Source organism: Rhipicephalus microplus, chromosome X (genome assembly GCF_043290135.1).
Source record: "Rhipicephalus microplus isolate Deutch F79 chromosome X, USDA_Rmic, whole genome shotgun sequence".
NCBI classification, from domain to species: Eukaryota; Metazoa; Arthropoda; class Arachnida; order Ixodida; family Ixodidae; genus Rhipicephalus; species Rhipicephalus microplus.
This window is the reverse complement of record NC_134710.1, coordinates 285,163,906-285,190,439: the sequence shown is the minus strand read 5'-3', so window position 1 is coordinate 285,190,439 and position 26,534 is coordinate 285,163,906. Positions and strand designations below refer to the sequence as shown.

Genomic DNA, 26,534 nt, shown 5'->3' with positions numbered 1-26,534 from the left:
GCTTTAAGTGCATCTTTTGGTTAGGTGGAACTACAAGTGGCCTAATTTGCATCTGCTGACAAGGGTATACTCTACTTGTAGGAGGGTTTTAATTTGAATTTTGGGTGCCTTCGTTTTGTATACGTGGACGTTATGCAACTGGACAATATGCATGCGTAAGTTTTTGTGTTCAGACTGGAGCATTCCGCACGCTAACGATTCATAGCTTCTCGGTTCTTGCTGGTGCCTAAATGTGTGGTACAGGAATTTCTGAGAGCAGATGACTAGTGCACACATATTTGGTGAGGACTGTAAAGTGCATTTAGATGTTTTACATATCTTTGTGTTCTGGTAGAAAGCTATGTGTGGGTAAGCATCCAATTAAGTCACTCGAATAGCTGGGCTACTACTCTTATTTTGGGAACAGCATCAGGTGTGTTCGGATGATCACAGTGACAGAGGAGCTCAATCTAGACGGTCGTTTCATGGAAGTTTTATACTTTTAATAGGTTCTGATTGCAAATATTGCAGCATCCGAACTTGTAAAGTATAAATGAAGCCTTTGTCAGACAAATCTAAGCCCAGTAAACCATCACGTCATATTTCACACTCTTTGATGACAGCCCCGCCGCAGTGGTCTAGTGGCTAAGGTACTCGGCTTCTCACCCGCAGGTCGCGGGATTGAATCCTGGCAGCGGCAGCTGCATTTTCAATGAAGGCGAAAATGCTTTAGGCCCGTTGGCTTACATTTGGGTGCACGGTAAAAAAACTCCAGGCAGTCAAATTTTCCGGAGCCCTTCACTAAAGCGTCTATCATATTCATATGGTGGTTTTGGAACGTTAAATTCCACATATAGTCATCATCATTATCTCTTTGATCATACTAGTAAGATTGTAAATCCCTGCGTCAACTCTAACATCGGTTATCTCATTTAGTGCCTCGAATCAATTCGGAAGCGAAACTCCGAATTCCTGTAGTTTTCCTCTCACCGCCAGTTCGTTAATTGGCTTTCTGCGTGTCAGATTTTGTCCTTGCTTTTTTAAAATCTAGGTGTATATGAGCTCTTACTATTCTATGGTCACTGCGTCAGATCTTGCAAAGTACTTCTACACCCTGTACAATGCCTGGGTGTGCACACAGAAAGAAGTATATTTCATTTTTGGTTTTGCCATTACGACTTCGCTACGTCCACTAACGGTTAGCCCATTTTCTGATGGAGGTATTCAAAATCCGGAATTTATTACGTTCTGCGAACTCTACTAATAACTCCCCGCTGGAAATTCTAGAGGCGATGTCATATCCTCCCAGTGCATGGTCTCCGGACTGTTCTTGCATACTTTGGCAATAAAGTCACCCTTCAGAATAGTAAGTACACTGTGTCTTTATTATTTGCTGACTCTACGTTTTCATAGAAGCGTTCAACCAAATGATCATCATGGCTCGATGAAAGCGCGTTGGTCTGTACCACCTTCATCTTCTACCTTTTGTAAAACCCAATTGTGATTTTTTCCATCTTCTCGCTAATGCTATAACGTACCTCTATGTTGCCACCGATGATTTTTGTGTGTGAGAGACCCTACCCCCCCCCTTCTTTTCTGTCAACTAATGTACGGTAGCATATTTAGGGCTTGTCCACTCTTGAGCACTGTACATGCCTCGCGCGTCCTCCTAATTTCGCTGATCTCTTATTACATCCTATTTAACACCATCTTATTCCTCGAATAACACAGCTACACTAGCCTCACTAGATAGCGTTCTAGCGTTGAAGGTTGCCAAGTTGAGATTCCAATGGCGGCCTGCAGATGTCTAAACGCAGAGATTCTTAGCACCCTCCGCTGCGTCACAGGTCAGACCGCTGCCTTGAATAGTTGCTACGCAGCCGCTGGGTACTGAGGGCCAAGGGTCAATTGCTGTGTTTATGGGAGGTTGTGGCCAGGTACTGCACCAGGGTGGCCAATCCTGCTGTCGTGAGGGAATGCATTTTCGGCGGCTAATCGCAAGTGAGGCCGCACCCCCACCTCTTTTCTTTCCTTCTTTCTTGAACGAATCCTTCTTCATGCATTTTGAGTAAATATACAATTGGGAATGGTCCGACATCTCCATTCGAACCTAATTTTGTCATGGCATTCTATGCTGCTGCGCTATTTTTAAGTAGGGGGTCTGGTCACACTTTCTTAGCCATGCAGAATATCACCTGACCGCCTATCAACTCCCAACTTCACCTGACCCATAGCTCGCCTCACCTTCTTTTCTTAACTGTTTGAAAATCTATTTTTCCTAAAAAAAAGCAAAAAATAACAAACAAGCGCCTTGCGCGGTTTCAAGCTTTTGACCTTGAGAGCTTAGGCCAGCTTAGTGTCCAGGTTGACCCTCCTTCTCACGCGTTTATTCTCTTCTAACTTGTTCCTGTTTCGCTCAAATTTGGCATTGTTGGTTTCAGATTGTCCGGAATGTCAGAGTTTTCTGATTCTGAGTGGACGCACTCCTACTTTGACGTTCCTGTCAACTGACGTGTGGCGCACACCTGTTTTGTGACTAATCGGCTACTTTCACGTGATTTTTACGCACAGCATATATGCCGCAGGCGGTTGGAGTGCATAAAAATTAAAGACGAAAAGTTTCTAACTGCACCAAAGAATAGACAGGTGCTGAATTTAGGAAATTATCCAATTTTGCAGACGTTTTGTGCTAGTAAATAAAAAAAGTCTGGTAAATACATGCAGAAGCATACACTGGCCCTCAGGCGGGAGTTAGCTATACGAATTAGTAATTACATAAACAGTTAGCATAATAACGTAAAATAGTGGATTCGAAGGCGAGGATCGAAACATACTTAGTTCTAGGAAGCGGCGAGAGGAAAAAAAAACTTCGTACAAAAGCGATGTCGTGTTTTCAGCACTCACTAGAAAGCACCAGGTGAAATTGCTAGACTCCGACGCCTCTTGGCACACACTCTAACGCACAACAATAAGTCCACGTGACACGTTCAGCTCAATCGTGCTTCTAGGTATTGTCCTACGTTTGGGGAACTGGTGGGGGGGGGGCGCCTATGTTTTAGCAAAAAATTTTAGAAATTCGCCTGTTTGTATAGACAGTGTACAACTATATTAGGTGCCGGAGGTAACGTACAGTATGACTTTAATCAAAGAATATTACAAACAACATTAGCGTAATATGCCTCATTGAACAGGTGCATGGCAAAAAGCTAGTAACAGTGCACAAGAGAACCCTTGCACCTTTATGTCTTTGAAAACTTACGTGTAAAAAGGTCAGCAAAAATTTAAGTGCCCATGGAAGTTAGCAACAGCTTCATTTACTAACCTTACGCTTGTGGTTTTAAGCTGTCTATCATGTTTTTTGTTTTCTTGTCGCCTGTTTTTCTGTTGTTTTCTGTTTTCTGTTTACACACACACACACACACACACATATTTATATATATATATATATATATATATATATATATATATATATATATATATATATATATATATATATATATATATATATACATATATATATATTATTAACCAAGACAATCGTATATAAGCGGTCATATTTTAGCAGTGATCAGGTTGTGGTCCATTTGTCTCACATTACAGCAGCAGATATCTTCCTATATCGCAGTGTTGTCATTTCTCAACCTTATAGCAGGTGGTAACGGGGTGTGGCACATGTCACCGTCAATTCTTCCCGGTGCAGTACAGTTCCCCAGTAACACACTCTGAGTGTACTACATACGTGGGTACGTTAGGAGAAAAATTGATTGACAACGTGCAAAGAGCGCACAGTATCTATTTCGCGTTCTTTGGATGTGGCTGCCTTGGGGAAGCCACACCCAAACCACACGAAAGTGCACTTACTCAGGTGAGGTGTTTACAAGAAGGCTGCTTACATGATCCCTTACGCAGCCTTTTTTCTACAATAGAAACAACTGAGAAAGCTGTCTGGAGGCTCTTCCCGAAAACCCTATAGTTGGTGACTTGTTTTAGATTGTGCTTGACAAGTGGGAGCGTTTTCTACCACATCTTTTTAGTTATACTACTTATGATGAGAACATGATGGCTAGAGTAGTAATGTTTGATATGGTGATAAGAATATCCTTTCTTTTTCTTTTTGAAAAAAAAAACCATTCAGGAGATTTCTGAAAAGGTGGAAAATGCGAAAAAGCAGGTGAAGTTATTGTAACATTTTGTACTGCACTCTCGATTGATAGGCGTCGTGGAGACTTGTCTGGGGAACAGTGTAAAGCATGGGTACTGTTTTTTGCGGGAAAATCCTTTTTGTAACTCCAGGAACACCAGGACTGTTTTTCTAGAGCGTTTTCGTATTCCGGTAAGTCAACTTGTTTGTGGCTTTTACAGACGTTTAGGGCCGTTCAAAATGCTCATTCACGTACAACCTCCCGTACTTTCAGGGTAAACACAATGCAGACAGCTCAAATATAGGCAGGGCATCGATTCTCAACCAACTTTCAATGGGCAACGCATCCGGGCCAATCTATACAGGCGACATTGTGCGTATCCACATGAGCAGTCCACAAATGTGACACGAGAATGTCGCCTGCATGTACAATGAATGGTTAAGTTTCATAATAGTACAACAAAAAAGCCGCCGCGCCCAACACCGCAGCGGACCGCTGCGGTACGCCGCCGTAGCAGACGATGCGCCGAGAGTAGCGTGAGATCTGTCTGTAGCGCCACTAGTTTTCGCGACCGCCCTTTCGCTCACTCCTCCACTGGCGGAGATACGGAGCTTTGAAGCTGAGTTTATTCTAGTAACGTTGGTAGAGGTCTATTGGGGAAATGCACATTCTTGGTAGGTGCTTTTTCAAACCGCTTGCCGCGGCAACACCATGGCCACGGCCTTGCTTGCCGGCACGCCTGCGCCTTTAAGTGTGAATGCACTTTATAAGCGACCCCAAACCATCCACCGCCGTCGGCGGCGTCCGCAGTCTTCTCTCTATCTTTAAAAGAAAGAGGATTTGGCGGGCCGCAGCGCGACGCTCTACCGAATAATCCCCGGACGCGACGGTGATATCGGTGTCAGTAACGCGCCTTATGTCTTTAAGGCCGCTGCGCGCGTCCCCCTCCCTCTTCGCTCGCTCCTCCGCTCTCCTCGCTCGCTGCAGCTGCGCGCGCACCCCTCTCTCACGCACGCCCGCCTTCTCTCTCAGTCTCCCGTCGAGAGCGGGTCGTGCGATGGATGTCCCGGAGGCAACGCTACCATCAACAACGAATGCAGTACAACCGAATGCCAGCACTGCACCCGTCGTTGGAGGTGACGGTACCGCGGTAGTTTCGCCGACGTTGGAAGACAAGGCGGCGCTGCGAAGGGCTCGTGAGACCGAACGTAAGCGGGCGAAGCGTGCAGCAGATGCCGAACTGCGTGCTCGCGAGGCCGAGTGCAAGCGGGCGAAGCGTGCAGCGGATGCCGAACTGCGCGCTCGCGAGGCCGAGGACAAGCGGGCGAAGCGTGCAGAGCATGCCGAACTTCGCGCTCGCGAGGCCGAGGACAAGCGGACGAAGCGTGCAGCGGATGGTGAACTGCGCGCTCGCGAGGCCGAGATGAGGCGTCAGCATCGAGCCGCGAACGCGGCCCAAGAAGCGGAACGACAACGCAAGCGTCAGGCGGAGAAGGGCGATGAAGGCCGGCGTCAAGACGCCGCTCGCAATCGTCAACGGCGAGTCGACGTTCCCGAAGCCGATGAGGGGGAGTAAAGTTAAAATCCGTTGGCATTCGCCAGTGAGTTAACGTAAACTCCCCCGTGTGATCAAATTGCGATTCCCAGGAACCATTACACCATATAGGCACCATAGTGTGATTAATACATATAATAGTGCGAAATAATAAATACCCCTCATATTATCACCCCGTGCATTCGCACTTAGCCATGTTCACCCTCGGGGAAATGCTTGGGAGTTTTTTCTGTGACAGTCACGCATTTGAGTTTTAGCTCAAACTGCAAATACTCTTTGCGGAAAAATATACGAGCTACTCGGATGATCAATTAAAGGCTCCACGTTGCTGTTAGCATAGTTCTGTCTGGTTTGGCGGAATTGTCAGAGTACCCTACAAAATTTACCACCATGCTCAAGTTTTCAAAATGGGATCAGTGACACAATAGTGGATCTGTGTAGTGGGATGAAGGGAACAACTCGCCTACAAACGTGAGTTCGGCACTATGAACTAGATTTGCCGTTTGTCATTCGCCGCATTGGCCAGCGGGACAGCTCACTGCTCTCCCATAGTTGAGTACAAAGTACTCCAATTTGTTAAACACATTTCCAAACAAAAAAAAAGAGAAAAACACCAGGCCTGCACACAAGGCGCAGCACAGTCACAGTGAAAGCCATACCAGTGAGAGTGAAGGAAGGAAAGAAAATAGGAGGAAAAGAACGGCAGAGAGGTTAACCAGCCTATAGGCTGTCGGTTTGCTACCCTGTGCATGGGAAGGGGATGGGGGAGATGAAATATTTGTGCTGCCGATTGTGCTGTGTTTATCTCTCTTCCCTCTCTGCTCTGCAGTGGAGTTACATGTCCATTGAGCCAATGGGGACGAAAAAATTAGACGCATTGGTTGTGCCGTCTGGATTGCAGCGGCACTTTCACAAACAGTAAAAAATTACTATTTTATTTACAACTGAACAAGTTTTTATCTTCTGCACTGAAATGACTTTTTTGAACAAATAATAACTAAAAATTTTGTTTTCATAATTTATAGTTGCGTATGAGACAAAATGGGTTTCAAAGCGTCAGGGTGTTTTGATAGGGCGGCTGGCCATTCGCATAGCAGACGACACCATCGTCACCATCGTCGTCTGCTTCTGCGTCATGGCTGTGCCCCGCTCGTTGTAGCAGCTCTCTGCCTCAATTCCTCTAGTTTCCATATAGTACAATGCAGTAAACTACTTACTAGATGCTCACTGGTATCTTCCATACTCACTTTAGTAAGTGAGTGATTCGCATACAGGGTTAGTGAAGCGCCAACGCTGATCACAAAACCTTGCAGCAATAAAACAATTTATTGCAGGTCAATCGACGTTTACATGAAGTGGAGGTTACGTAGTAACGTTTTAGAATGTACAACAGTGAACAATATGCGTGCATCAGCGTTTATGCACAAACAGGGTACGTACTACGCATAGCTGCAACGGAGATGCTCGGAGCAAAGAAGCTGTCCTGTGCTGGCTGATATATCCATCGCACTCCACGAAACGTTCACTGCAGTAAGTAAAAGTATACTGATAACGTTCCAGCACTTTTGTAGCTGAAGATGTTGTACCACCTCGTTGACAGTATTCGGCGATCTTTCTGTAATTAATATCCACGTATTTGCGTGCCTTTCACGAGCAGTGAGGCATCGACTGTTTGTTTTATGGTCCGCGCTGCCATTTAAAGTGCGTCACTTTCCAATTTTCCAGGCGTTCCCACTACGCATGCTTCCAAAAGCCTAAAATTAAATGAGAAACGGTTTTTTATGCTTACCATTCTGAAGTCCTACAAATAAAATTGTCAAAAAAAAAGGGCTTAGCTGACGTTCGTTTGCCGTCGCCGGCGGTGTGCTGTCGTCATTTTGATGGTAGTGACGCTTCACGGCGTGGACGCGAAGCTCCCAACATGCCACGGGCATGGCCATACTCTGTTTCAGAAGTTCCCTTCAGCACTGTGGAGGCTACAGGCCCCTCAGCCAAATAGCAAGGGCGATTAGCCCCTTCACACGGTATTCATTCGCGCCCTGTCGTCTGCTGACCGAATCGCAGTTATTATGGCAAGTTTATTAAGTTTTTAAATGCAGTAATGCTATTAAACAAACAAATACACCGGAAGCTTGAAGAAGACTGAATTCCTTTCTCTGCTGAAGATTGATTGGTAGAATCTCATGCCAGCGGATAAATTCACTTCGTCTGTTTCTCTACAACGCTGTTCGTGGCTCTCATGTGTCTATTTCTCCGTCTACGCGTTCTTTCGCGCCTCGCGCTGCAAAGCTAGGTTTCTTTCTTTTCGGTTTCCACCAAATGAGGATGCGACGCGCAAGGAATTCCGTGCAAGGTTGCATGTCAGATATTTGGAGATGCAGCGTTCTTGGTCTGACGACGCAGTCCGAATACTGACTCGGCGCGTTCGGCTTAGCAGGTGCGGCTAAGCAAGAAACATATCTCACTAATGCCGACAAAACGTGCCTGATGCTTCAGTGCCCGAGTAAGATGAAACAAATCGATGGCTGATTTCACCATTTCTTTACTGCGGTCAGCGCAGCGGGCGTGTAGCAAGAACAAGTTTGGATCGAAGCGGTTGGTCACTTCTGCATGGGTGCTGCTGCTGCTGAAAAACATTTATTTACAGATGTTATTTACAGGGAGGGTGGGAACGGTCTTTAAGGGGCCGCCCCGTACAAACACTAGGTGAGCTCCCTCTTACGGGAGCCCATTGGCGTTGGCCGCGGCCCGGGCACGCTCGACCAGCGCCCGTTGGGCCGTCAGGTCAGAGCAGCCGAGCAGGGGTGCCTCCCAGTCCTCCCGCGAAGGGTTGGGTAGTGGGGTAAGGTTTGAGGTTTTTTGGCATGCCCACACCATGTGGAAAATGTCAGACGAATTTTCCTCACAATGCGGGCACTTCCCCGTGCAAGCGGGGTCAAAGTGTTTTATGATTGCCGGGCACAATAGAGCTTTAGTATAAAGGCGAAGGAGGATTCGCTCCTCCGCCTTCGTGAGGCCCTTACAGGGTTTCGGATAGACGTTATGGCCGGATTGATAAAATTGTGTGACCTCCTTAAAGGTGTAGGCGGGATCGGGTTTGAGTTCCGGATCGGTAGGGGACGAGGATGGTGCCCGGAGAGTGAGCACGCGGGCGGCGGCATTGGCCGTCTCATTACCATCGAGGCCCGTGTGAGCCGCAGCCCTTAGGATCGTTCGGTGCGCGGGGGCACCTAGGTAGCTGCTGTTCTGCAAAATTTTATAAGCACGGTACGGAATGTATCCCTGTTGAATATTGCGACAGGCACCCCTTGAGTCGGTGATGATGACCCTCGAGTCCTGATCTGCGGCGGCTAGTGCGATGGCGATCTCCTCCGCGTGCGTAGTGTTATGTGCACGGAATGTGAGTCCGTTAACAACGGTGTTTTGGTGGAAGACCGCAGCCGTGTACCAACCACCGTGGTGCGGGCCGGAGGCGTCCACGTAGAATACTCCGAATTTATGGCCGTAATGTCGAGCCAAGGCTTCCGCCCGCGCGAGGCGTCGGCCACTGTAGTCGTCTCGGGTCATGTTAGCCGGAAGAGGGCGCACGTGCAAGGAGTATCGCCAAACTTCTGGAATCCGTACGCGCTCTTCCGTGTGTATTGAATGATTGATGTGTAGCCGCGCAAGGAGGCGGCGACCCGACGGTGTTTTAGAGAGTCTAGTATATTGGTTTGTCAAGTGTGCCTCTCTCAGCTCCTTGAACGTGTTCACCATTCCCAAGCCCAAAAGGCGCTGGTTAGAGGTGCTGACAGGAAGGTCGAGGGCGCACTTGTAGATTTTCGGGAGAATGACTTCGAGTGCATTCTCGTCGGATTTGCGTAGGTGGAGGTATGGAGCCGAGTACAGGACTCGGCTGGTTACGAATGCATGCGCCAGCCGCAAGGCATCTTTGCATCGTAACCCCCCGCGCTTGTTGGAAACCCGGCGAACCATCCGGCCCACCTGGTCTCCCACCTTACGCAATTTGGCCAATGTTGTGTCTGCTCTGCGATTTTTGTGCATAAAAAGCCCTAGTACTCTAATCTCATCGCGTTCGGGTATGGGTCCGCTGTGAAGGGAGAGGTCGATTTTTGTGGTGCACTTTGGTGATGGGCGTATGTGCACGAATTCCAATTTGGACGGGGAGCACTGAAGGCCGCAGCGACGGGCATAATCATCCAGGATGTCCGCCGCTTGCTGCAGGCTTGCCTCCATGTCTCCTGCCGAGCCGTGTGACGCCCATATGGTGATGTCGTCGGCGTACAGCGCATGCTGTATGCCTTCGATTTTCGCCAGCTGAGTGGGGAGTCTCATCATTGCCACATTGAATAGGAGGGGCGAGAGGACCGCTCCCTGCGGAGTCCCTCTCGTGCCTAATTGGTAGAGGCCGTGTTCAATATCCTGAATCCGAATGTATGATTGTCGGTCAGTGAGGAATTGTTTAATATAGGTGAAAGTGTTTTGGCCGCAATCCACCGGTGAGGGTTGTGTTAGAATAATTTCGTGGGTCACGTTATCAAAGGCCCCCTTCAGATCCAAAGCGAGCACAACTTTGTCATTCAGGGGATACTCGACTGGATCGAGGATCTCATGGTCGAGCTGAAGCAAGACATCTTGCGCGGACCGGTGTGGGCGGAACCCGAACATGTGTCGGCAAATGCATTTTTGGTCTCCAGGAACGCGGACAACCTGTCGCGCACCATCGTCTCCATTAATTTTCCCACACAAGAAGTAAGGGAGATGGGGCGGAGGTTGGGAGGTTGTCCGTGTTAATGGCTTTGCCCGCTTTGGGTATGAAGGTGACCAGGGCGGTCTTCCACTCAATTGGTAGGCTTGTTTTCCCGATCCAAATGGAATTGATGTAGGCAAGGAGCATGGTGTAGGCCAAGTCAGGAAGATTGGCAAGTAATTTCACGGTAATTTTATCCCTTCCCGGCGCCGTTCCTCGCCTCATTTTTGCTAGGGCTGCCTTCAGGTCGTGTAACTGGAACAGTTGATCCAGCTCCGCGTTCTCGGTACCTGCATACGAGTACGCCGGCCCTCGGGAGTCCTGCTGTGTACATAAATATTGTTCTCGGAGTTTACATGCCAATTTGGCTGTGTCTCCGTCGAAGCTGTGAAATGCTCGTTGCAGATGCTTTTGTGTCTCTGTTCGAGTTTGGGTCGGATCAATCAAGGCGCGGAAGAGGCGCCAGGTACTCCGGCTGGACATTTGTCGAGCGGCCGTGTTGCAACGGTCCACCCAGTTAGAGTCAGCGAGCTGGGCCGCGTACTCTGCTGCTCGCTGGGTGAGCTCAGCGATGCAAATTTTGAGCTTTCGGTTGTGTTTTTGCCGGCACCATCGGCGGACGAGGCTGCGCCGGGCCTCCCAGAGGTGAAGGAGATGGTTATCCACTGCCGGAGTCGCCTCGGAGAGCTTAATTTGTGTTTCTGTGGAGCGTAATGAGGAAACCAGTAGCTGGGACCAAGCATGGTATCCTTGCTCCTCAGTGGGTGTCGAATTGGCGTATTTTTGCCGAAACTTCGTGTAATCGGGTAATTTTGCCTCTCCGTAGGGTCTTGCCAAAGGATAGGTGCGAATGGTGGTATTGAGTATGCAGTGGTCGCTGCCGAGGGTCTGTTCAGTGTTGACCCGATCCGCATACTGGATGTTTTTTGTGAGGGTAAAGTCCGGACATGTGTCCCGGGTCACGGAGTTACCCACGCGAGTTGGGTAGGCAGGGTCGGTGTGAAGAGTTAGGCCCAGCGTGGACATAAGTTCCGCCAATTTACGTCCACGTTTCTCTTCCCGTGCATACCCCCAGAGTGTGCTGGGGGCATTAAAATCACCCACGATCACCCGAGGGTCCCTGCCTGCACAGCCTTTAAGGCGCGGCTAAAAAGGTCCGCGAATGTAATGTTGCTTAGTTTCGGTGAGCAATAAATGTTTAGCACGTGCAGTGGCGGGTCCTGTTTACGCAGCAGAAGGAGTGTCACCATCACGTACGAGAAAGCTGGCTTAAGGTCGAGATCAACTAGGTTGGCGGTATAATTTTTGTGCACGCAGATACAAGATAAAGGGTCCTGCTGAAACGTAGTATAGTTTGTGAGTGTGGCAGCGCTCCCTGGCTCCTGGAGGGCTACCACAGCAGGAAGGTTTTGAAATGCTGCGAAGAAAAGCCGGAGGTTGGCGCGCTTAGTGTGAGCCTTAAAGCCCCGACAATTCCACTAGGTGATTTGGATGGAGTGGCCGTATTGGATCGTGGGGACTTCCGAATTCTAAGGGTGCCCGCCATGGTCAGTGGAGTTGACGAGCGATTGCGGTGGCGGTGCTCCCGAGCCAGCACTCGCGGGGAGGGGGGTGTCCTCAATTCCGGAGGCGGAGCAGCTGTCATCATCCTCAAATTGGATCTGTCGTCGAAGCGTTTAAAGGTACCGGCCAGACACGTCTTTAATTGGGCCGGCTCGTTTGGTGAAACGCGCAACTTGTTGGGCTATCAGGGTTGGGATGGTTTCTGTCATTTTAGCAATGGCGGCATTTACAGCCGCTGAGATTTGGGTTTCGAGGACAGTTACACAGCTGTCCATACGGACCTCAAGGGTGTTCACACGAGCCTCGAGTGCGGCAACCACGTGCGCTGCGGCCGCCCCGGTCTCACTTTCCATTACCTCTACTGCGGGGGGAGGAGGAGGGGAGACTAGTTGGGTCTGTTTGGCCTCGGCTGCCGCTAGTCTTTTCTGTAACGCTTCGATTTGTGCCTGAAGTTTGGCAATAATATTTTGGTCGGCGTTACGCGATGAAGAGGGAATGATAGGGGGGGATGAGGAGGCAGCTCTACCCGTACCACCCACCTGGTTTCCGTTTTTGACGGCGTTAACCCATGACCCGGCTTCGCCGCATGGTTGCGCCGTCGGCTGCTTTTCGGTTCCTCCAGTAGGGGAAGCAGGCTTGTCTGTCTTGGCGACTTCCCGGAGTGGTGGCTCACTGGGAGTCTAATCTTTGCGTTGTTTCTTGGACGCCCTTTTGGACTTTCCGCCCTGTTGTGCGGCCACCTTGGAATTACGGTACTTGGGCGTACATGCTCGAGAGTTTGTGGCGTGTGCTCCACCGCACACAGAACATACGGGTACACATTCATGAGGGGCCCGCACCCCCTCCTCCACAAGCGGAACCTGCTGTCCACATAGGCCACACGTATCCGGTCGTGGGTTGGGACAAGTGTCCATCCGATGGCCGACGACACCGCACTTGCCACAGGCCGGGATCGTCCGGTAGTAGGGTTTGACGGGAATCAGCATTGTGTCGTAGTGAACAAAGCGTGGCTTCTCCTTGCCGGCGAAGGTTACACGCGCCTTGTTCGATGTGCCAAATTTACGCACCTCGACGATGGTGCCTGACCTCCAGCGTACGCTCTCTCGGAGCGTCTCCGTCGTATCTGTGTTGCGGACTACGATGACTCCGTGGCAGACATTGCTACCATCTTGTCGCAGGTACCCGTTGAGCAGAACCTGCCTGTGCTCGATGTTTACCGCGAAGTCCCCGATGATTTTGTCCGCCGTGTCAGGGTCCGGGGTGTAAATCACGATCAAATTTTGCTCTCTCGATGGAATAACTGTCAGCGTCTCAGCTCGCTTGGGCCCGAGGTATGCCTTAAACGCAGTCCCGCACCAGTTCTCTGAGAAAGCATCATGCAATGAGATGCACTCTCGTGGCTTTACGACTATTACATAGTCGTCCGGACTTGGTTTCGGAAACGGGCGAGGCTTCCATTTGGTGAGAAACTTGCCCTTGCGTCCCTCAGCGCGCGAAGCGGGAGGCTGCGTCTTGTCAACTGGCGTGCTGGATGCCGGGGCAGCGGCGGACGCCGCCTTCTTGACGTTGGCTTGCAAGCGGAGTTCCACCACGTCGTTGAGAGCTTGGCTCCGAAACCTCGGTGAAGAAGCAGAGTTTGGCGTTTCGGAAGTCGTAATCGTCTCCCACGTCATGGCATGTGGGTCGTATCCACGCTGCATGAGAGTAGCGTCCATGTTGCCTCGGAAAGCCGGTCCCACGCCGCCGGGCGTCGGCGTCAGCGTTTGGCTTAACGGCGTCGCCAACGTGGTCGGGTGATGATCGGCCGTAAAGTTGTTAAAAACCAGCCCACCTGGATGACCCTGGTATCCACGTGTTGCCTGTGAGTTTCCAAAACGATTGATGCTGGTCTTGACGGGGTACTGTGAAGTTGCCCGTGGTTCCAGCCGAAAATCAGCGGAGCCGAAGCGCAGCACGTCCTCCATCATCGCGCGCTTGCAGCGCCCCCCCCCCCCCTGCATGGGTGCTGCCTTGTTGATTTGTAAACACAGTTAACGGTGGTAACCGATACAAATAATAAATGCCTACAAAATGAATGCAAACAAAAATGAACATATCATGTAAATATGTGGCATAAAAACACAAAAAACGCCCATTCTAGCAAACCTTGTCGATTGAAAGGCAGTTGTATGGGAATCTACGTTGCGCTGCTCAAGCGTCTGGCTTTCTTACACCCCGTATATTGCTTTGGTAGTGCTGAACCAAAGTGGTGAAACAGAGCATAGAAGAGTGGTCTCTCAAAGCCTTTCTAAATACTCATTGAGTAACTGGTGCAAGCACACTTGCTTGATACCCACAACGGCATTAATAATAATTTTTGGGGTAGTATGCTGGCATTCGCTATGCTTTTTTTCTTCATTCTTCTGAGAAGCGAGGTATCCGCTAAACAATTGTAAATAATTTTATGCCAATCGTTCATGCAGTGGCTGACGACGATGAGGAATTACGCCTGACGCGGGTATGCGCCACAGTTAATATGTGAACAAGAACAAGCTTTTGTAATGTGTTTGAGCATTGGACGACCCACTCCTGACGCTATTCGCATTGTGTGACGGCTGGTCTTTCTATCGCTCTTTTAAAACGCTTTATAAGTCGTATTAACGCGATTACTTTCCCGAAATCACAACATCGCAATATCGCAACATCACCTGTTTGCCAACAAGTTCCAAGCACCGGTGTGTCTCACTGGTAGAATACTAGGCTAGCTACCAGTGGACCCGGTTTGGAGCCCCACTTGTCATTGGTAATAAGATTTTTTTCTAATTTCGTGCTATGTGGTTATGGACACCAGCGGCAGTGGTGGCGAACAAGTACGGTGCCGTGCATGACCCGAGTTGTGATCTCATAACAGCTTTCACTGTAAAACTATAAACCATCGCACCGAAAGAAACCCTGATGGGATGCGAAGCAGCAGCGGTGGGTGCGCACGGTGTTGACCCGGTTGAAACGGGCGTCGATGCGAGTGCTGGAAAGACGGCTTAGTGTTTACTCGAGAAAACGTTAGTGTGAAACGCAAAGACATGGCAGGCGGGACGCGTTGAAGACGCTTGCGCGCGGCTTCCCTGGCTCGCAGGTGTTGAGTTCTCCATTGGCGAATGCGATCCCCTTCGCTAACCATCGCAACGCCGGCGACAGCCGGGAAAGGTACGCACACACTAGCGGGAAGCATGCTTCGACGGTGACCCGCCCGTCGGCGCGATCTCGCGGCAAAAAGCAGCGTGCTATTAACATTCTCGGTGCCGCGAGATTCTCGAGGCGTGCGCACCCGCCGGCTCGCGGCTTCTTATCGCCAACAGATGAAGAGAGGTGGTGCGCGTGAGATGATGCACACGTGAGGAGTGGGCTCGATCGGAAGCGCCTAAGAAGAGGATGCTCGCTCCCCATTGTTGCTTTTTCCCCAAAAATAATGTTGACCTTGTTACCACTAACAAACGTGGTGCCCGACGCCTGGCTTGTCAGAACGTGAGCGGGAGTTTACGTGTAGAAGCCAGGTATTTTCTGCTATTTTTTACAACATTCCGAGTCACTCCCTCGTCCTATTCTGAGAAAAGAACTTGTGAAACGACTAGGACAGTGAAGCACTGTTGACGTTTCGCGCGTTGTTATGTGAGCCGCCCAACAAACAACAATGGTTCACTGACGCGCTTCAACAGCGCACGTGTGGAAAAAGACAGCTCGCAAGAGAGAGAAAGAGGTCTTTCGTGTGGACATCCAACTCGCGCAAGCAGAAAATTAAGCGGCGAAGTGGCAACCAGCGTCTCCGTGGTGCTTTGTAGTCACAGTGATCTTTTTTTGTTGTTGTTGTTGTGGTCGCGCCTGTTCAGGGTTCGACGAAAAAAGCACAGAGAAGAAAAATGAAACAAATTAGTAACCTCACCTTCAATCCTACACCCCGATTGCTTCTAACGTTACTTTTATCCACTCATATGGCGGCAACCTTCTGGTGTCCATTCCGCCCGGGAAGTTCTGGCGAGCGCCACTACGTTGTGATGCGGTCGACAGCGATGTTGTGAATTTATTGCGTGAATATAATATTAAATCATTTGATATCGGTGCTTAGAGCTATTCTAAAATTATCTCTAGCTTACGCGCTACGCAAACCACAAATAAAAAACAGGTGCTTCAATACTGTTGGAGGGCCCCTTTAAGGCATAGAAGCATCCTCTCAATCTCGCTTTGCCGCACAAGCTCCTGCACATCGTTTGCAAAAACTTTGTCAGCATCGTGAGCTGTTCTGACACACACCGATGTAATGGATGAGCAGATGAAAACGTTGAAAAATGTCAATAAAGTCCACAAAAACCACTGAGGAGGTTACACGGCTTTATCTAAACAGTAGAAGAGCACATCGACTATAAAGAGTATTTCTGAGCCGATCTAAAATCGGTAGTTGCTTTCTATTATTAGAGAGTTTTAGCAGAGCGGGCCAGCGGCCAGCGGAACGGAGTGGACCAGCGGAAACGCCACTGCGCATGCGCCAGTACGCTGAGGCGGCGAGCGGCTTTACGGCGCTGCGCGCTCGCCCGCTCGTTTTGTCATCCCAGCGCAGCGCGCAGCGGCGGCCGGGCGAGCGTAGTTATTCAAAATGGGTGCCTCCAACGGTCGCGGTGTTGCGTCGCCGGCCGTGGTCGCGTCGAACGCTTCTGAAACAGGAATGCAACCAGCTAAAAAGCCCCGGAGGTGCTTCAGTGCTCACGAGGACCTCTGTCTCCTTTGGGAGGTGGCCGCGGCGAAGCCGTTTGGCGATGACATCAAGTGGGTGCATGTTCTCGCTGCGGTGAATCGGGCGGTGGGCCGGGAGCTCATCCTAAGAGGAATAAAAGATCGTGTAGACATTTTGCTGGGATACTGGAAGCTGCAGGACTCCAAGAACCTTAAAAAGTGAGTATATTTGTTCATTCTGCACGTAATGCTTTCAGGCCAACCCCCAGCGACAGTCTTGTGTTCCGCTTTTTCGTCTCCTTTTTCATGGCACTGTTTTATCGCTGTTAGCTGGCGCGCATGTTTATCTGACGATCGTCCCTTTGCCTATTCAGGTCGGGTACAGAGGAGCAGTACTCTGAAAAGGAGGAGATCCTGCAGGACTTGTGGGATTTTTGCGAAAGTGTGAAGTACGAGCCCAGGATTGCTCCCAGAGGTGCCACCTGCGCGGCGCGAAGGCGGAGGTTGGGAGCGGAGCCCCCGGTAAAAACGGACGAGCTGCCGGGGGTGACGCTCTCAGACGACGGCACAGGCGACGGCGCGCTCGGTTAGTTGATGACGCCTACTGTTGTGCTTTCTTCTCTTTTCTCTTAATAATTGAAAGCAGGTTCTGCTGCCGAGCTGTTGGAGAGCGTATACCTGCCATCTGCCGCCAGCCCTGGTGCTGAACTGGGGCAAGAGAACGAGCAGCAGGAACAGCGCGCCTCACCAGAACCAACACAGCAGCAGCGGCCTCCCTCAACTGAGCTACAGCGGCGCCAACCTGCAAGTGTGCAGCACGCCCTCCCAGGCAGGAGTAAAGGTAGGTGTGGAGAAAGGTTTATACACTACTTCTACACAGCAGAACGATATGCAGGAGAGCATCATAAGAAGACGCCAGTGAATGCATCTTAAAAGGGTTAACAGTGCATGTAGACGAGGACACTCAAGCAAGAAAAGGCAACAGAAAGCGGTGAACTGCAACTGATATTTTATTCAGACTCTAAAACATCCACTGTGAAGGCCAAGAGAACCTTCTCGTGTATGCTTATCGTTTGCACTGGAAACCACTGCGCACTATGCATAGCGGAGCAAAAGCACACTTTTTACTGTACGAAGCTAAGTAGTCGCAAACAACAGTCTTATGTTCTCGAAGAAAAGAAGTAGACTATCTGGAGCAACGAGGGTGGAAAGCATCTTTCAAGATGCTACACCAACTAGCCCACCAAGCCACCCCTGAGAAAGTAAATGCAGTAATCAGTCACAGTTTATGTATTTCTGTCCTTTAGTGTAGACAAGTCGGCCTTCAGTGTGCTCACAGTTATACAAACTGTGGTGCTGTTTTGTGACTGTTTCTAGTTTTTTCTGAATCACATGCATTCAGTTCCCTTACATGTGCACTGAAAAAATCTCCACAGCAAGAAGGGTAATGAACAAGGCAAATGTTAAGTAGGCACACATTTCGCCAAAACCACCAGCTCCCTGTAGAAGTGCAGCTTGCTGAGCCAGTTGGTACATGTCGAGGGAACGGAAACCAGCGAAAAGGACGCAAAACACGAGGAGAGACGAGAGCCAGCGTTGTGTTGTCTCGTCTTTCCTCGTGTTTTGCGTCCTTTTCGATGGTTTCCGTTCCGTCACCACCTACCTAATGCATCTTTCAGACATAAAACTTAAACAGATTTCACAGCAGGCTTTGACAGAATTCACAGCAAGCATCTAAAACTTAGGCAATTAAACACTCAACTGCAGCACAGTTACGGGTTTTACAACGGCTATGTGTTACTGCTGATTATGGAGATCGTGTTCTTTGCGTGTTGTTACACAATTACGCAACAACGTCCGCTACAGTGCATAAACTCGCATTAACTGAATGCCAAAATTTTTTTGCCTTCACAGGAATAAGAGGCTTGCAAAGTGTCGGGCTGCAGCTGCTAGCCCAAAGAGAAAAAAATGAACTAGATTTGCGCTCTAGGGAGCTAGAAATCGAAAAAATGAAAGTTCGCCACGAGGAGCGTCGTCTGGCACTGGACGAGCGGAGATTGGCCCTGCACGAAGAGAAGCACCGCTTCGAAGTTGAACGCTGGAGAGGCGAACGGGAGAGCCTACTCGACAAGATAAAAAAATGCTTGATGAACAAACCACCAAATTGGCGCAGCACCACAACACATAAGACAACACCACCACAACACGTAAGTAGAGAAACATCTCCAGTGGGATCACATTTCCTACACGTAAACTCAAATACAACTTTATTTAAAATACAGTGGTTCAGACTCGAGGACGCCTAAGGTTGTAGATTATTTATTTATTAGGAGGTAACGGCAAGACATCACTGCGCACCAGCATTTTTCCTGCGACGAGGGGTCTAAAACGGGTAGTTCCAGCGAAAACACGTTCGGCTGGTTAACAATTTTGAAAACTGCTTTTCAAATGTATGGAAGTGTATGTCTTGCCGGAACAATACGGGTAATTTCATTGAAAATGAGATACTGTCGTGTTGTACCTAGAAGTCCTCAGGTAATAGAATCTTAATTTTTTGATAAATTGTCGGCTTCATTGCATCTGTCATGTTTTTTTTAAGTGTGAAAGGATCCAGCGTCAAGTGTAAACCTGACAACACCATACGGTATGCAATTCTTCAATAAAGTCTTTGTTTTCGAAGCTGCTTGTCATGGAACATTACCGTGGGGCAAAGCGAACCCGGAGAACTGGTGGTTCAAGGCCCAAGTGTAGGGATACGTCGACACTGTACACACATTTCGCACTGTACAGAGGGGACTTACATGCATGGGAAATTAGATGACACTGCCAGTAATGTTGTGGCATTTAACACAGTATAGCGGAAACGCTTGTGACAATACGAAATCAATTTCTCCATACGAAGAAACACAGGAATGTCAGTTTTTTGCACTTTTCGCTCGGCAGATTTCATTCACTAGAGTGTCATAACAAGTAGCGTACGTTTAGTACAGCAAATGACAGCCACAAGATCATTCTAAAGCATGGCTCGCCAACGAACTTTGTTTCGATAACTGTGGTTGGTTGTACAACACTATTTGTGGGCAAAGTAAACTTCAAGCTGTGGTGGTTCAAGGCCGAAGTACTGCGATACCTGGGCACCATACAAGCAAGTGTGACAGTTTGCGAGGAGTGCGCTCGCTTTGTATATGCGTGAAAGGTTCTGAAGGTAGAGTTTCTGGTTTTTTTTTGAAGTCCACGAAGGCAAACAGTCCGACAATTTTTCCAAAACCCCACTCCACAGCCTGCCTCACACTACTCATGGCTTTGTTGAAAGCTAATTGTTCAGGAGTCAGGAGAGCTCCGCCATAGGGCTTGAGCAGAAGGGGCCGCGACGGGTAGGCAGGGTCCCCGTAGATGCAGTAGTCGTGACCTTGAACGAGGTTTTGTAGCTTCGTATACGCGGCGCAGCCCTCACGGCCCTCAGTCCCCGGCAGATGCGAAGCAACTGACCACGGCGGCGGTCAGATCTGCAACGCAGCAGAGGGTGCTAAGAATCTCTGGATCCGGACAGGCCGCCATTGGAACCTGAACTTGGCAACGTTTAACGCTAGAACCTTATCTAGTGAGGGAAGTCTAGCTGTACTTTTCGAGGAGCTAGAGGGTGTTAAATGGGATATAATAGGGCTCAGTGAGGTTAGGAGGACAGATGAGGCCTATACGGTGCTACAGAATGGGCACGTCCTTTGCTACAGGGGCTTGGCAGGCAGAAGAGAACTGGGAGTGGAGTTCCTAATTCACAGAAACATAGCTGGCATCATAGAGGAATACTATAGCATTAATGAAAGGGTGGTAGGTATCGTAATTAAACTGAATAAAAGATACAAGATGAAGGTAGTACAGGCTTACGCGCCTACATCCAGCCATGATGACGCTTCAGTTGAAAGCTTCTATGAAGACGTAGAATCGGCAAAGAGTAAGGTAAAAACACAGTATACTATAGTGATGGGCGACTTTAATGCAAAGGTAGGGAAGAAGCAGGCTGGAGACCAGGCAGTAGGAGATTATGGCATCCGCACTAGAAACGCCAGAGGAGAGCTACTAGTAGAATTCGCAGAACGCAATAATTTACGGATTTTGAATACCTTCTACCGAAAACGAGAAAACCGCAAGTGGACAAGGAGGAGCACTAATGGCGAAAATAAGAACGAAATAGACTTTATAATGAGTGCACACCCTGGAATCGTGCCGGATGTGGAAGTGATTGGCAAGGTACGATGCAGTGATCATACAAGGGTACGGTCTCGAATTCGCCTAGACTTGAAGAAGGAACGACAGAAACTGATACGCAAAAAGCCAATCAATCAGCTAGCACTGAGAGGGAAAGTACAGGAATTCAGAGTGTCACTGCAGAACAGGTACTCGGCTCTTAGTGAGGAAACCAACCTTAGCGTAGATACAATGAATGATATTCTGACGAGTATCATTACGGAGTGTGCAGTGGAAGTTGGGGGCAGGGTAGTTAGACAGGACACTAGAAAGCTTTCCCAGGAAACGAAGAACCTAATTAAGAAGCGTCAAATCATGAAAGTGTCAAGTACAACAGACAAAATAGAACTGGCAGAGCTTTCGAAGTTGATTATTAGACGTAAGGTATGCGATGTAAGAAGATATAACATGGAGAGAATTGAACACGCTCTGAAAAACGGAGGAAGTGTCAAAGCATTGAAGAGGAAACTTGGGATAGACAAAAATCGGATGTATGCACTAAGGGACAAAGAAGGCAAAATAACTACCAATATGGATAGGATAGTTAAAATAACGGAGGAGTTTTACAGAAATCTGTACAGTAGCCGAGACAACCACGACCTTAATACTATAAGAACTAGCAGTAACCAAGATTACACCCCACCAGTAATGATAGAAGAAGTCAGAAAAGCTTTGGAGAGCATGCAAAGGGGCAAAGCTGCTGGTGAGGATCAGGTAACATCAGATCTGCTGAAAGATGGAGGACAGTTTGTGTTAGAAAAACTAGCGACCCTGTTTACGAGGTGTCTCCTGACGGGGAGAGTACCAGAGTCTTGGAAGAACGCTAACATCATCTTAATACATAAGAAAGGAGATGACAAGGACTTGAAGAATTACAGGCCGATCAGCTTGCTCTCTGTAGTATACAAGCTATTTACAAAGGTAATTGCTAACAGAGTAAAGAAAACATTAGAATTCAATCAACCAAAGGAACAAGCAGGATTTCGAACAGGCTACTCAACAATTGACCACATTCATACTATCAATCAGGTAATAGAGAAATGCTCAGAGTATAACTAACCACTATACATAGCCTTCATAGATTACGAGAAGGCGTTTGATTCAGTAGAAATATCAGCCGTTATGCGAACACTGCGGAATCAGGGCGTAGATGAAGTATATATAAATATTCTGGAAGAAATCTACAGGGGATCAACTGCTATCATAGTGCTTCATAAAGAAAGCAACAGAATACCAATCAAGAAGGGTGTAAGGCAGGGGGACACAATTTCCCCAATGCCATTTACCGCGTGCTTACAGGAGGTTTTCAGAAGCCTAGAATGGGAACAGTTAGGGATAAGAGTCAATGGAGAATACCTTAGTAACCTGCGCTTCGCCGATGACATTGCATTGCTGAGTAACTCGGGCGACGAATTGCAACTCATGATTACGGAGTTAGACAAGGAGAGCAGAAAAGTGGGTCTTAAAATTAATCTGCAGAAAACGAAAGTAATGTACAACAACCTCGGCAAGGAGCAGCGCTTAGATATAGGTAATAGTGCACTTGAAGTTGTAAAAGACTATGTCTACTTAGGGCAGGTAATAACCGCAGAGCCGAACCACGAGATCGAAGTAACTAGAAGAATAAGAATGGGGTGGAGCACATTCGGCAAGCACTCTCAAATTATGACAAGTAGATTGCCACTATCCCTCAAAAGGAAGGTATATAACAGCTGTATCTTGCCGGTACTTAGCTACGGAGCAGAAACCTGGAGACTTACAAGGATGGTTCAGCTTAAGTTGAGGACGACGCAGCGAGCAATGGAAAGAAAAATGGTAGGTGTAACCTTAAGCGACAAGAAGAGAGCAGAGTGGATTAGGGAACAAACGGGGGTTGAGGATATCAGAGCTGAAACCAAGAAGAAGAAATGGACATGGGCAGGGCACGTAGCGCGTAGACAGGATAACCGCTGGTCATTAAGGGTAACTGACTGGATTCCCAGAGAAGGGAAGCGGGTCAGGGGGAGACAGAAGGTTAGGTGGGCAGATGAGATTAAGAAGTTTGCTGGTATAAAGTGGCAGCAGCAAGCACAGGACCGGGTAACCTGGCGGAACATGGGAGAGGCCTTTGTCCTGCAGTGGACGTAGTCAGGCTGATGATGATGATGATGATGATGAATACGCGGCGCTGTTTCCAAAGTTACCTGAAAGAATAAATTACGATTAGCTGGAGCTGTGCTCGTTCCTAGCAGGGAAGGAGGAGGCGAGTGACGTTCAGCAGCGGTTTCATCCACCAGCTGTGCTTGTCATTTACTCGCCTGAATCGTGTTTGCTGCCGGGGTATGATCCGTCCAACTGGCAGATTATGCCATTTGGGCACATTAGAGCTTGGTACTGCAGGGCGTGAACTCTCTTGTGGCCGCTGAAGTACACTTTCTGGTTCCTTGTTGGTCGGCATATTGGCCGCGCCGTGCCATCGATGAAGGCCCAGCAATTTGTCAGTGGGGCACCTTTCGCGTGAACGGCCTGAAAAAATAACGAACGAATATGTCAAAAAGTTGTAATTGCAAATGTACAACTCTAATTATTCTCGCTTGCCTGTGAGAACTCTTCCAGGGTGTCATGGTTCAGCCACGTGTGGTTATTAACGTCGTCCAGAAGGTGGAAGAAGTTGTCCTCGATGTGCCTGAGCACTTCGTTCGTCAATGACGATATGGTCGAGCTGTGTCGGGCGAAAAGGTGTTCCAGATCACGCAGCCAATTTGGGTTGGCTAGTCTTCTTAGCGTGATGCAAAGGGCCTCGTCGCCGGGAACTGACACCCTCTGCGGAGTTGTTACCTTGTCAGGTATGCACAAGGCTCTCTGTAGCCTGGGTACATCGTCCTTTTCAAACCGAAAGTACGTTCTGAACACGCCACTGTCGATCGCATCAATGTCCAAAAGACCTCGCATGGAGAGTGGGTGACGCCGTGTCTCGCCCAGAACTTCTAAGCACAAGACGTCGACTATTTCGGACCATTTCAACCGAGTCAGGAGCAGGGGGTCCTGCAGTATGCTCTGGGGCATTGTTCAAAGCAGTTATCAACGGCAATTTGCAGCGGCAAGCCACACACTGTCTGTTAAAAAGCGCGGTAACAAACAGCTGGCTTCATTTCCGATGGAGGCGGAAATGTTGTAGGCCCGTGTGCTCAGATTTGGGTGCACGTTAAAGAACCCCAGGTGGTCTAAATTTCCGGAGCCCTCCACTACGGCGTCTCTCATAATCATATAGGGGCTATGGGACGTTAAACCCCACATATCAATCAATCAATCAAACAGCTGGCTTGGAGCTTCGACTTCAGTTGGTGTTGGTGACGTACTTTCCTCAGTTTAACGACTTCGCTAAAAGATACAAATCACCGTTAAAGTAAAATAATATGCACTGAAACATAAAATTAGTGTTTGTTTTGTGGTTTTAGCATCTAAAAATAAACCATTACTTTTTTTTCCTATCAGGGTAGTTCAAATTTGAATGGACAGATGGCGCAGTACAACGCTTCGCTGGCGGCAGCAGACGATCGCTCAGCTAAAACTCTTTTTTTCGCGCGTCGTTCCGCTGGCGCTGCGCTCGTCCGCTCCGGTTCGCTGGCCGCTGGCCCGCTCTGCTAAAACTCTTTATTATTTCAAGCGTTCACCCAGTGTCATACAGAATTATAGATACAGATGAAGGCCGGTTTCTGCTATATACGTCAAAAGTGCTCTATGGTGAGGCCCATAGAGTCACGCATCATAGTCTGGTGGTACCATCGGATGGAGGCGCGCTGCTCTCAGGTAGTCCGTCGTATCTAGTTCAAGCCAGGACATGCCAATAAAAAGTTCCTAATTGCAGCCACGGATGCTGCAGTGACACAGAGTGGACAAGTATCCCCAAGTGGTCCATGCAGATGTAGTGGCCAGGCATATGTGGCCGACGGAGTAACAGCCCTCCCCACATTAGGTCTCAGCAACAACACCTCCTTCTGGCAGGCAAGGCCACCTGGGAAGTTTGAACCACACCGTGGAATTAAGTCTTGTGTGGTGACCCGCCGCGGTGGTCTTGTAGCTAAGCTACTCGGCTGCTGACCCGCAGGTCGCGGGTTCTAATCCCGGCGGTGGCGGCTGCATTTACGATGGAGGCTGAAATGTTGTAGGCCCGTGTGCTCAGATTTGGGTGCACGTTAAAGAACCCCAGGTGGTCGAAATTTCCGGAGCCTTCCACTACGGTGTCTCTCATAATCATATTGTGGCTTTGGGACGTTGAACCCCACATATCAATCAAATCAATTAAGTAATGTGTGGTGCGGTGAATAATCTCGTTGCGGTAGAGGAAGTCACCCCGAAGAACACTTGGGAAACACGCTTCCAAAATGCCTGTTAGAGCACTAAGGGTTGCGGTGTGAGCTTGTATGTGGCCTGTAAGAGTGTTCCGTAGTATCCACTGTATCCTTAGCTGGCCGGGAATCTGTGCAGTTATGCGATGTATGTCGTCTGCGAAACTTTGCGCATTTTATACCTTACAGGGCTTCTTTATGGGTGATGTAGAGTTGGTGCGTATACCATATAAATATATGTCGACGTTGCTGGAGCCGTGGTAACCAACGTTATGTCTCGTAGTGCCAAAAGTTCAGCACCGACCGATGGAACTGGAGCTCTTAGGTGGTAGAATCAAGTGGCACACAAGTTTTGGTGCCCTGGCATGACGGTTGACGTAACCGCCTTCGCGTATGTGCGGAGTCGTTTTTTGAAACAGTTTCTTTGAGCTTTGCGATCAAAGTTTAAATGGACAAACTGTGTCCTAATCGAGGGAGCTCTCATAGGCTGTGGGGCAAAATCCTCTATAGCCTGGAAATGTAGGTGCTTTGCGGTACATAATTAGAATTATGCCTAAAATGTTCGAGCAGTTTTCTAGTTTCTAAAACTGAGAGTCGTTCTAAGGTCATATTTCGTTCGGGACATATGATTGTGTGTGGGTGTGCGTGTGTGTGTGTTTGTGTGTGCGTGCGAGCGCGCGTGGGCTTCTCATTTAATCACGGTGGGGCATCTGGACACCACCGGGAGTCGGACACCACCGGGAGTCACCAGCACATGTACACATCCCGAAATTCTAGAGATGCGCATGGTGGCGGTGCAAGTGGTATACTGAGTCGTTGCTGGGCAGAGCACAAACAGACAGAACCCGAAGGAGTTTCACCGCTTCTCAATAATATTGTTGCGAGTGACTTATTAAGGTTGACCATGACCTGGAGCTCTATTTAGAGGATTAGGGTGCGTACATATTTCGGTATATCAATGATAGCTTAGTCTTTCTTTAATCTATAGTTGCGCACACAGTATGGTTACTATTGTCAAATGATTCAGGGAAAAGGGTCATGATCTGCAGATCACGTACGTGATTTCCAGCCATAAATATGAACTTCAGTTTCTTGACCTAACTTTGCAATTTCAAAAGGCGCATTATTGTTGGGCAAGGTCGGTCAAGCCCTTTTTACGCTTTAAACCTGCTCATTAAAATCTTGTAAAAAAATGGTATTGTTGCATCATGCTTTTACTCGACGATCTCATAATCGTGTTTTCATGCCATGGTGGAAATCTTTCGTAATTA

The 26,534-nt window shown here is 48.6% G+C and overlaps 2 protein-coding genes and 1 long non-coding RNA gene across 4 annotated transcripts in view; 1 reads left to right on the top strand and 2 right to left on the bottom strand.

The window, feature by feature from the left end:
- Window positions 1-26,534, bottom strand: part of LOC119162389 (uncharacterized) — a 166,523-nt gene that overhangs the window by 9,167 nt on the left and 130,822 nt on the right. The window contains exon 4 of one of the 2 annotated variants that reach the window (XR_012887346.1): window positions 17,549-18,810. The exons of the other annotated variant lie outside the window; for it this stretch is intronic. This is a non-coding gene — a long non-coding RNA (uncharacterized LOC119162389). Of the gene's footprint in view, window positions 1-17,548; window positions 18,811-26,534 lie in introns of those variants that run through there. 2 annotated transcript variants of the gene reach the window in all.
- Window positions 16,614-17,281, top strand: LOC142776997 (uncharacterized). Its single transcript, XM_075881301.1, has 2 exons — window positions 16,614-16,909; window positions 17,065-17,281. Exons 1-2 carry the CDS (start codon window positions 16,614-16,616, stop codon window positions 17,279-17,281), a joined length of 513 nt encoding a protein of 170 aa, XP_075737416.1.
- Window positions 23,225-23,980, bottom strand: LOC119169262 (uncharacterized). Its single transcript, XM_037420375.2, has 2 exons — window positions 23,513-23,980; window positions 23,225-23,440 (listed from the first exon to the last, which is right to left on the bottom strand). Exons 1-2 carry the CDS (start codon window positions 23,978-23,980, stop codon window positions 23,225-23,227), a joined length of 684 nt encoding a protein of 227 aa, XP_037276272.2.

Excerpts from the sequence above, each read along its gene's own strand:
- LOC142776997 (XM_075881301.1), top strand. The coding sequence starts at position 16,614 with ATGGGTGCCTCCAACGGTCGCGGTGTTGCGTCGCCGGCCGTGGTCGCG. Across the intron at positions 16,910-17,064 it reads GACTCCAAGAACCTTAAAAA|GTCGGGTACAGAGGAGCAGT; the intron begins GTGAGTATATTT and ends TTGCCTATTCAG.
- LOC119169262 (XM_037420375.2), bottom strand. The coding sequence starts at position 23,980 with ATGCCCCAGAGCATACTGCAGGACCCCCTGCTCCTGACTCGGTTGAAA. Across the intron at positions 23,441-23,512 it reads CCCTGGAAGAGTTCTCACAG|GCCGTTCACGCGAAAGGTGC; the intron begins GCAAGCGAGAAT and ends TTATTTTTTCAG.